This window comes from Talpa europaea (assembly GCF_964194135.1).
Source record: "Talpa europaea genome assembly, chromosome: 8".
Taxonomy (NCBI): domain Eukaryota; kingdom Metazoa; phylum Chordata; class Mammalia; order Eulipotyphla; family Talpidae; genus Talpa; species Talpa europaea.
Genome location: NC_140075.1, coordinates 41932687 through 41944828, shown reverse-complemented (window position 1 = coordinate 41944828; position 12142 = coordinate 41932687). Strand labels below are relative to the sequence as shown.

Below are 12142 nucleotides of genomic sequence, written 5' to 3'. Positions count from 1 at the left end.
GTCATCAGGGAAATGAAAATTAAAATCACAATGAGATACTACTTCACTTTGACTAACATGTTTATTATTAAAAAACAAAACAACAACAAACAAACAGAAAATGAGTTTTGTCAAGGATGCAAGGACCCTCATATATTGCCGGAGGGAATATAGAATGGTGCAGCCACCACAGAAAATGGTTTGGCAGTTCCTCATAAAGTTAAATGTAGAAATTGGCAAATTTACGTCTATGTATAGACCTATAGAAGACACATATCCACCCAGAAACTGACACATGAATGTTCTAGTAGCATTATCCATAATATCCAAAGGATGGAAGACACCCCAGTGTCCTTCAATGGATGGGTGAGTAATCAAGCTGTAGTATAGACATGCAATGAAATAGTGTCCCACCTTGAAAAGAAAAGAAATGAAGTACTGATATATGCTCCATCTTGGCTAAAACTTGAAAATATTATGCTAAGTGAAAGAAACCAGACATAGGGCCTCCCTGGTGGTGCAAGGGGTTAATACACAACCTATGAAGCTATCCTCAGCCACTGCAGGACGAGTTTAATCCCTGGCCAGGGAGCTACCCACATGGCACAGCAGATCTCTCCTTCTCACCCACTGCTCCCCTCAGCAGTGTATTTCAGTCGATCTGCCTGTTCTGTTCCCCACTCTGTCTCTGGTGAGTCCTCTCAGCCCCTGCACCTCTGGCCTGTGCCCTGGTTCTTATATGCATAAATAAATAAATCTTTAAAAAAAAAAGAAACCAGATATAAGACATCACATACTTATAATTCTTTTTTATATTAAACATTTAGAATAAGAAAATCCATAGAAATAGAAAGCAGATTAGTGGTTGCCAGGATGTGAACACAGGGGGGAAAGGGAGTGATGAGTATGGGGATGATGAAAAAGTTTTGAAACTAGGGAGAGTTTGGGGTTGCACTGTTTTTCACTAAATGCCGTAATTGTACGCATTGAACTGGTTCTTCGTATGTTATATCAGAGAGAAAAAAAAACAGAAAATGAGAAAGGAGACATTTTTAAATGGCAACAGAATTCTAGTATTTGTAGATAATCAGTATTAATGGATGGTGTATTGTACTTTCAGTGTTTTATTGTTTAGATACTAATGTATATAATTTATATAGAGACATGTTTATATTTAATTGTATATCATAAAAGGTGTTATTAGTTCATTGTTTTCATTTTTAATGTGGTACCCTGGCAGGTATAGGGACCACTATCTGTATCTTTTTAACGGTGTCTGTGAAATCTAAATGAAGTTAAGCATTTCTTTCCATTCTGAATATAGGGAACACTTGATAGCAGTATTTGCAGTATCTGAGACACTGTCAACAAGACAACACAGATATTTTCATATCACATTAGAGCTGTCACCAGTACCTCAAGTTTCATTTACATGTTTTCATGTCAAACTTGAGGCTCATCACTATCTCTTTTTACTTATCTAACTAATAAAGATACATGTACATTTGGCTCTTTAAATATCTTGATGATTGATTTCAATATAATTGATACACTTTCTCATCCTATGTATTTCAATTCCAACATTTCAAACCATTATTGTGAAAAAGATTTCATTGACTTCCCCTGACTGCCAAAGGAGTTCTTGGCATGAAAAAGGTTAAGAACCATTTAGTCTGGAAGATTTTTAGTGTGATGCATTGAAATTACTCAATGATAGCAGTGCCACTGGAGACTGCAGGTAGATATCTGCCTTCTCACTGTTTGCATTTGCCCTCCGTATCTTTTTTTTTTTTTTTAAATAACAAAGCAAAATACAATAATAATAGTTTGATCTTATTTTCTTCAGAGTAAGTCCAGCAATTAACACTGTATCACTAAATAAAGGCATATAAGTCTCATTTTACAATATTTTTATAATTACAGTGTAAAGCCTTGATAGACAACTTTTACATGCTGTGCACTCACGTGATCAACACACACACACACACACTTACACGTGAATGATGCTTCCCAAACCTGCCATCAGAAATAGGCTTCTGTAATTCTATCTAGTGAACACTGACCTTTTTGTTGCCTTATTTTGGTGAAATTAGATGTGTTAATTCAAAAGTAGGGAAATTCTGAGGATGAATTAGTAATATTTTTTCAAAATTATTTTTTACATCATTGTTCATTTTTAAACAATATTTCCTTCCCTAATGCACCCGTGCACCATCGCCTCAGTCCCCTGTGCTCCTCCCTCCCTCCCTCTGATCCCTCTCCTGCCTCCTCTCCTGCAGGATGTCTCTGATTTATAATTGTCTGTTTTTGCTTTGTTGTGTTTTGTACTGTTATTTTTTTTTTTACACTGATGTCTTATTTGGTACTCCTATATTCTTACTATTAGTGAAAGAATCCAAAATTTTTCTTTTTTCCTCTGGCTTATTTCACGGAGCATAATTCCTTCTAGCTCCATCCACATTGCTGTGAATGGCATGAGTTTATCTTTTTGGATTGCTGAATAATATTCCATTGTGTATATATGCCACATCTTCTTGATCCAGTCATCTATTTTTGGGCATTTGGGTTGTTTCCAGGTTTTACCTATTGTAAATAGTGCTGCAATAAGCATAGGGGTACAGGTGATATTCAAGAAAAGAATGTTTTGCACAGTGCAACTTCTGCTGTGCTCTTTAAAATCCAAATATCACATTGAAAAGCTGTTGACAAAACAAGCACAATTTCTCCTCCCAAAGTTGGATTTTCTTCTCTATCACGCCTTATTAGTTATAAATATCTGAACAATTATCTTCATTTTATTACAGAATTATTCTTTGTATAAATATGGTTCTGTATTGTTTTTAGGTATGTTTTCAGTATATTGCTTTTAAAATACTGCATTATATGATTATCTTTTAACTTTAGTAAAACACACACAGGTATTCATGTGCGTCTATATAGGCACTAAATTAAAACCATATTCAGCTTCTTCTTTTTAGGGGGGATCTCCAGGAATGTTGGGGCCTGTTAAGCATGTGACTGTGGTAGTTGCGGGATGTCTTTCAAACATTGCATATGATAAGAAACAAATATGAAAATCAATACAATCTCATTCTAATTATGAAAGCAAACATTTTCTTCTCTTCAAATTACTTTCACCAATTAAGCACCATCTTTTGCTGTCTTCACTATTTCCTTTGGCAATTGCTATCTTCCTGGTTTTCCTTTAGTAAAGAAAGTATGCTCCATAATCAGTTTTAGCTGATTCCTAAGGTCTGATCACACTTTTGATTCAAGTGCTGCCTGGATGGGTTTGTCATATGTCTGCATTTAGTGTTTTGGAGGGCTTATTCTTTTAGGAGCCAGCAGAAAGAGGAAGCCATCAGAATGCCTGCTCTGTGTCCACTCGTTAGCTTGGACCCTCCTGCCAGCATTTTATATGGCCACTTGGAACGTTTGTGGGTTTCACAGCTGCCATGTTTGGCGAAATAAACCCAAAGGAGCCATCTGCCCCTCCCCATGCTGCCTCCTTTCAGTTCCTAGCGGCCTCCCAGTAGCCAGCTGCCACAGAAACGATTGGAAAGCAAGACTCAGTGGACTGTAATGATTGCTATTCTCTGGGAAAGTAGGTTCTCTGATTTGTCTGAGAGATAAAGGATATTGGATGCACTTGATGCATCTGAGTGTATCAATAATATCCAACTTCTACCGTTCACTTACTTGTTAGGATTTGATAGGAAAGGCCTTTAGTGTTTTGGGGATGGACCAAGTGAAATCAGATCCAAAGGTCAAATCATTGACTTGGTAGTGGTGAGTGGAGAATTTGACTGGGGAATGTTGTCCAGTTTTATCTTGTGTGCTACAAAAAATGTTGGTTACTAATCTCAGCCTTGTCAGAAAGTCTTGACCACTCTTTTCCCCAGTCCTTTTCACACCGAAGTGCAGGCAAATTCCATTCCACTCTAATCCCAAGTGCTGGGAAGACTAAAGGTCTTTTTCAGCCACTTGGAATCATGAGAGAAACAAAAAGTAAACAGAGGAATTTAGTTTATCATTTAAGAGGATAGCATCATCTTTTGTAAATTTAGTTAAATGATTCTACTTTATGCTAACAGATCAAAATTGAGAATGTTGAGGGGCAAAAGGTAATACTATGTGATTAAACAATTTACTTTTAATCTGTGATTTGCACTTGAGGTTAACCTTGAGTCAAATTTTTCTTATTTCCAGAAGCATTTGGAAATTATCACAAAGTTATCAGTTCTATAAGTCCAGGGGAGCTCAACTAGGTTCTGTGTTTAGGGTTCCACAAGACCAAAGTCAAACAGTTGGAGAAATGACACTTAACTGGAAGTTCTGGAGAAGAATTTGCTCTCCAGCTCATACTCCTAGGCAGATTTTAGTTCTCTCTGGTTGTGGGCCTGAGGTGCTGGCTGGCTGTTGGCCAGCTGTCACTCTAAGCTCCCAGAAGCCACTCACTGATCCTTGTACATAGTTTCTTCCAACTTCAAAGCCAGCACTGGCACTTTGAATCTTAGGAAGGATTCATGCCTCAGATCTCTCCGACTTCTCCTTCTACCAGCTGGATAAAATGCTCTGCTTTTAAAGGGCTCACTGAATTAGATCCAGCCTGTTTGAATAATCTCCCTATTTTAAGGTCAACTGACCAGAAACCGTATTTCTGCTATGCCCCGCCTTTTTTTTTTTTTTTTTTTTTGCCACATAACACCAAAATCACTAGAGTGCTCTCTCATCATGTCACCGAGGAAGCAATCACACAAGGAAGAGGGTCATAGAATCATTCTTGGAATTCTACCGGTCATGCTGGTTTCAGACAGGATAGTTTCTGGAGTTTGCCATGGACAATTGAGTTCCTGTAATGGAAGAATAAAAAACTTGGGGAAATATTTTGAGTCACTGGGTTTATTAGAAACATGGTATGAAATTTTACAGCAGCCAGAAATATAGTGAAGGTATTCTTAGACCTGGTGTTTTTAAAACAAACCTTGATATACCTGCTGGAACTCTGAGCACTCACTATTTGCCTAAGTCAGTCCCAACAGGACTGATTGCATTTAAAATGGTTTTATGTTCCTGTCTCCACCATATTCACCTCCGCAAAATATTTTCAGTATGTCTTCACCCTAATCCAGCACCCTATTCAGGAGACCATACTCCAAATTTTTATTTTCCAATACTTTTCCTCTTAAAGGGCAAATTTCAGATCAATTTAGCAAGGTGAATAAATGATATATGCAAATCTCATCAAGCATATTGTGTTCCATAAGTAGCTTAGCCTTCAGTCAAGAACGTGAGGGGCGGGGATTAAGACGCAACCTATGAAGCTATCCTCAGCCACTGCAGCATGAGTTCGATCCCCGGCCAGGGAGCTACCTACATTGGCACTGCAGACCTCTCCTGTCTCGCCCACTGCTCCCCTCAGCAGTGTACTTCAGTCAACCTGCCTGTTCCCCAAACTGTCCCTGGTGAATCCTGTCACCCCCCACACCTTTAACCTGTACACCAGTTCTTAAATATACATAAATAAATCTTTAAAAAAAAAAAAAAAAGAATGTGAGGAGGAAGGAAAGCCATTTTTTAAATACTTTAAAATTAAAAAATAAGCATTCCTGATATAAAAAATCCCATCAATACAAAGTGAGTAATATTTGTAATACTTAGAAGCAGTATAATTTTAGTAATTTGTACATAATAGGCAGTTATAGACAGATAATATATTTTCATCTAATAATGCAGAAATACTTTTCTGTAAATATTCACCTTCTTAATTAGTTGCAAGTTATATTAAGTTTTACCATGAGGCTGAAAATGAAAAGCATGGTGATAGTAGATTCCATGTTGTCAGCACACATTTAAGAAGGAAAAGTATTTAATAGATAAATATCTTACCAAGAAAAACCTCATTTAAAATTTGTTTAAAATTGATGCATTGTGTTATTTATACAGGTCAGTAACATTAAACCTCAATGTGTTTCAGTCTTGTTTTCCTCTCCCCACCAGAACAACCCCTTTATTTTGTTTTTGTGGAGGTCAGTGGGCAGGATTAGATGTGAGGGTTGAGTGTAGCTCAGCTGATAAATCCCAGTGTTGCGCTGAATGTGCTGGGGGCTGTGGCAGCCCTGCGGTTAAGGTCATGGTGGTCAGGGCTTTGTGAAAATGTATTCTGTGTACCCTCAAGGTGTAGGCAGTGGTGAATTTGTTATCATATTAGGACTATTACATAGAACAAAACAAACCCTGCCGTTGTTCTACAGCTGTATCTATCATATTCACATACATTTCAGAATGAAGAGGTAAGCACCTTTATGTCTAATTCAGTATTTTCAGATTCATTTCATTTCCCCTCACGACCACTGTTTTCTCTTAGCAAAGTTTGATTCCTCCAGGGTCGCCATCCCTGGTCAGAACCCCCATCAGTTACACATTTTCTGGAGTAAGATGCAGTAACTGTGAAATGATTTTGTTAGGAAGGGGGCGCCAGGTCCATCTCCATACACTTCTGTGAGCAGAGTAATGAATTCCATGTGTAACTGAAGAAAAATGATGCATCTTACAGCTGATCCAGTGGTCAAATTCCCTGAGTCTTTGAATTGATTGTTAACTGTCTGTCAGCTGTATTGTTGAAATCTGATGTTATGAATTTGACTGCTAAATTTGGTAGTGAAGCTGGTTTTTTAGTCTCTTCTATTTTAGAAAAAGTTTGAAATATAACTCTGCCCAATACGGTAGTGATTTCAGTTAGAAAGTGCCTACCTGATGTAGAAAAGACCTATAATGTGGCCACTCATCTGTTCTACCATTAAGCTTTGTTCATGTAAGGACAGTTTATATTCATTACTAACCATATAATTGGAATTACTTACTGAATTCCAGCATTTTTACAATTCCACAATAAACATGTAATTAAATATAGAATTGAAGATATTTCTTTTTTGTGTGAGTGCAAAAAATTGTTTAAAATTTGCCAGTTTGCAATGTTCTTCTGAAGGGAAGCACCATAAGTTATAGTAAATCAATTACTGTTTCTAATTGACTTATGTATGATTTTTAAGTAAATAAAATTTTTCTGGGCAATGTGGCAAAATGTTAACACATCTGGGTATTATTTTTGAATTTTAATTTACTCTTGATCCTTTGCAGATAGATTCAGCAGGTGACTATTTTTATTAACCATTTTCTTTCCTTGGGGGATAGTAGCAATTCATTTTCTCAGACTCAGTGGTCATAGCTGTTAACTTGTAGGATTGACTTTGTCTGACGGGGTGGGGGGAGGGGGGAGGAGTTAAAATATGTATATTAAGACTATTGATTAATTGATAGTAGGTTGATAATAGGGTATGATAGCTATTTTAATTTTGGAAAGCAAGTATGAGTGAAAATGGAAAAAAACATTGGGTTTTAATATTTACAAAATACTAAAAGCATGAGCAAATTACAAGGCAAAATACACTCTGTTCTGGCTGTTCAGAACAGAATTAATTTATAATATACTACTACCCCATCTTCCCTTTCTTTAAGTAGATATTCAAATCTATTACATCAATAAGGCTTGTTTCATCACCTGAAAGTATTCTCTTTACCCTCTGCCTTGCATTTCTATCACAATTAAAGGCAGCAGCCATCATGGCATATATGATACATTGTAGAAATAGTATTACTATAGGAACATAAAGTTCCCCAGGTCCACTAAAACTATGTGTATTGAAAACTACATGGTCTTCCTTTAAGAGAACCTGATACTTTAAATAATCAGATTTCAGAGCAGTCACCTCTCAAAATGATTATTTGCCCAATTTAAAAAAAATAAAGCCAAACTATAAGTGCCCTATAAATATTGACAATCCTAATGCATTTTAAACACAGCTGTATTTTAACAACACACATATTCACAAGTTTCTGAATCTTCCTTCTTTTCTTTCCTCTCTCTGTGCAGAAACTGTTAAAAGATTTGTGCTGCTCTCATGACACATCTCACGCCAAGCCCAAGCTCCTGGAGCTCACATTCTTTCATTGGAATTTCATCCTTATCTATCTGCTGAGGCTGCTGAAGCCTCCATCTCTGCTCTAGTCTCTACCTAGAAGCGTACAGGTGAACTGTGCATGCCTCTTTAGATGTTCTCAAAACTGACTTTTACAACAATAGATATATCTTTTCTTTCCTCTCTTTGTTAGGGCCATGTTGGTAGCTACCAGCAGAAGCCAAGTTAAGTTGGCTTTATCAAAATGAGGTACTCATTGCAAAGGGCCCAAGGGTGTACTGCAGGCACCTCCAGGGACAGTCTTCCTCAGCAAGGGACTAAAAGTGGGGTAGAAATTTGGATCATGCTCACTCCTCCCCACGTCCATCTCTCTTTCCTTCCCTCTCCCTCTCTGCCTCTCTATGTGCATTTTCTCCTCCTTTCTGCAGACTAGCATGTTCTGTTCCTCAGTCCGTGAGACAAGAAATGGCAAATCTGTGGGTCAAGTTAACATCACAGGCTGACTTGCAGTTCTTCCAATTCCAAATTCTTGAGGCATCAGTAAGAACATGGCAATGTATTTGAGGCGCATATATGTATTAAAGCATAATAAAGTATAATAAATTATTACCCCAAAATTCTTACTCTTTAAAAAAACATATAGTTTTGGGAGAAACAGAAAACCCTTAAGAAGAAATATCCATGGTGATATCATATTCAAAAAATTCCTCATAAACAGAGAATTTCACCAGATGTCACAGTTGCAAGTTCTGGAATATAGTCATTTTCAGGAAGTAGAAATAACTATTATCTTTTTTTAATATACGCTTTTTATTGTCATTCTTGAGAAAAAGTGTTTCTTGATAGTGCTGCCAGCTTCATTTGTTGAAGATGTATTAGCTTTGATGGAAAAGGAAAGTTTAAAGAAACAAGATGTTTATTTGTTTTACATGCTAAAGATGTTAATTTATCAATGTAGAAATGTTATAATGAAAAAAATTGTGTAAGAAAACGATTTCTGCCCAACATGTTAACATTATAAATGCTAGCGATCTAAAGTACAAACTAATGGTATTTTACTTGCTGCAAAGAGAAAGTGTTGAGGAGAGGAGGAAAAATGAGGAAGGATTTGTCAGTCATAATCTTCAAATCTATTGAAAGTCAGTGATACAGAACCCTTATTTCTATTTTCATATATTACTTTAAATTGATATTTTATTAATACTATCTAAAGAACTGTATTTTTCCTTCTTAACAAATGGTACAACTGCTTCTTTTTCATTGATAGGAAAGGAATAATATGAAATGAAACCTGTATTTAGATTGTATGTCAAGTTAATCTTCCTTTGCATCTGTACTTAGTAGGATGTAGGTTATATATTTAATAAAGTATAAATAATATAAATGCACTCATAACTGTTACAGGCAGTGGGCATGATTAATTCATATTTATTGAGATTTTACTGAATTGTCTTCTGATACTTGTGTTCTATTTTTCATTTGTTCCTTTTAACTTTAAATTGAACCTGCCAGCACCTTGAAATTCTGAAACTAAAAAAAAAAAAAGTGGCAGAGAAGAGAGAAGAGGGCAAAGGATTTTTTCCCCCTTCTCATAACATAAGAAATGAATGCTAAAGGTTATAACTGCAACAATAACCACCACCAACAATAACAACAAAGCCCTGAGTGTTCTGGGTGCCTGATGCTGTGAGGGTTGTGGGTGAGAAAGGTTGAAACACAAAGCATCTATGTTCTCACTTGCCCTATTCACTTCAATTCTGCCTTCGCCATAGAAACATTTTAAGTTTGGGGACCCAAGCAAAGCAAAAACTCTGTGCATTCTCTGTTGTTTGAGAGTTGAAACACTAGGGGACAGCACTAAAATATTCCATAGTTGCTTGTTATTGATCACTTGCATACTGTATAATAAGAGATTTTACTGTTAAAGATTATTGAATGCCCTGTTGATTTCTGTGGATAAAAAGCACAAGGAAGAAGATGAGCATTTCCAGTCCATAATTTCAACCTTTGTTCGACAAAGATTTGAATAATTTAGAGAGAGCTCCCAGTTTGTTGTCTGGTTGCAAGAAGACAGGCAAGAGAACGTCAAGTTCTGTGATTTTCTGTTAAAAGTGTTTTTGTTTTGTTTTGGAGGGTTAATATTTTGTATATATTTTTATTTCTAATCTTGTGTTCTAGGCACTTTGGAAAGACATGAAACAGGAGAAAGGGCCAAAATTATTCTTAATTGTTGTGATGATTCACAGCTTCTAAAGCCTGAATCTGTACTTGCACTTGCCTCAGAGACACATAAGCACAAAAGTATAGAACAGAGATCATCCAGCTCCTACCAGTTTGGGCCAATACCCTGCCCTGGTCTGCAGGTGGAGTCTTCATGGAAGGTAAGTTAAAGCAGCCTCTCACAAAGAACATTGTCAATGAAAGTGAGAAGTAATAGGCTTTCATAATGTGTGGCAATTAAATATCAGCTTATAAACAGAACATAGAAACCAAGTGATCTGGGGTGAACTGAGATAACTTTCTGAGTGATTATTGTATTCACAGCATTCCTTTCGACATGATCGGTTCTGGCTTATCAAAATTGAGCCAATTATATATTAACTCTTGAAATCGAGATGGTTTTCAGTGTGAGGAGTGGGGGAGAAAACTATATTTTGGGTTTGGATACATTTTTATTATTCAACTGAAAATAGTTAACCTCTTTTTAAAATGCTTATTACAAATAAATGAAAAAGTATCAGAAAAACTATCTTGTGGGGATATTTCTTTTGTTATACTCAGCAATTCCAGGATCACCAGTTCCTTAGGATTCCAAATCTCAGTTAATACACAGTGATTGCATTTGCATTTATTCTCATGACCATGTTAACTAGTCTCACAGATATTTGAACTAGTTTTGTTATTTTTCTAGTTTTTTTTTTTGTTTCCTATACCTCCAAGTTATTACTTTACCATGCTGTAACTGTGCCATTTACATGCATATGTCTAATGTGGTATGTTTTCATGTAAACATATTTTCATAATATTGTCTATTTATGTTTAATCACTACCGTGCTCTATATTGTGTGCATATATTATTACTGATATAAACTGTTTTCCTTTGACTCAATATATGGATTTTTTTGTTTCATTTTTATGAATATCAGATCTATAAACCTGAAACTTTTTTCAAATTCTGGGCTGTATTTCGAGTGAGAATTCTAAGCTTTTAAACTGATTTTTAATTATAAATTATTAACATTTTCCATTATTTCATGATTTTATGAAGACTGTTAAAATACCATTAACAAGAACTTTAAGCTTTGATCTCAGGTGTGCATATGTAGTTAGAAGCAAAAGAATGTGTCATCTTTAATAAAGACCAACAGGCTGCTCAGGCCCATCCTCATCGTAGCAGGCTTGGGTCAGGGGTGCCAGCGCATGTTATTCAGATTTTTAGATTTAGAAACCTGATTTAGATTTAATCAGTTAGGCTAGGGATTGTCAACCTTTTGAAATCTGAGTCACATAAACAAGCACCTAAGAAATGAATATATAAGTCAGAATGGCAATAAATTAATTTACTATGTTAAATATAATTGAAGCTTCTCATTACTTAGCATATTCTCTTTTAGCAAAGCTACCAGGACGGGGAGAGGAAGTGAGTTGGAAATATAATGTAGGTTTCCTTGATAGGCTTGGAGTCAGAATCAGGGGATATTTAGTCATTGAGGTCTGAGAGTCTAAAGCAGTCATCCCTTTCAGCCCATCGAGGCACCATCTCCCTTGGTCAAGACTGATATACATTGGGGAAAAATAGTCTATGTCTTTGATTTCTCTTTTTAAAACTCCATGTAAACCACTAATTTGTTTTGCACTTTCCTCCTTCAGATGTTAAAAACCAAGTGATTAGGCTATAGCTATTCTTTTTCTTTTCTCATTTGGTTAAATTGTTTTTACAAACCTGAAATCTGTTTTTCATGTTCTTAACTTGAAAGACTTCAATTTTTAAATTAATTAATATAAATTTTACATCTCTTTTCATTTTTTTTTTACAATGTTTGCTTTCCTTTCTCAGAAGTAGTCCCCATAGAATTTCCGCACCAGTTCACCCGTGCTCCATCACCATACTCCCTTGGGCTCTTCCCTCCCTCATTTTGACCCCTCTCCTTACCCCTCCCCTGCAGAATGTCTTTGATTTATAG

General features: G+C 36.1%; 1 protein-coding gene across 1 annotated transcript in view; it reads left to right on the top strand.

Moving 5' to 3' along the window:
* WDR72 (WD repeat domain 72) overlaps positions 1–12142 on the top strand; it is a gene marked incomplete at both ends in the record, with an annotated part of 175465 nt that overhangs the window by 41147 nt on the left and 122176 nt on the right. The window contains one exon of the mRNA XM_084240161.1: positions 10137–10339. Within this exon, the coding sequence (XP_084096287.1) occupies positions 10137–10339 (203 nt within the window). The remainder of the gene's footprint in view (positions 1–10136; positions 10340–12142) is intronic.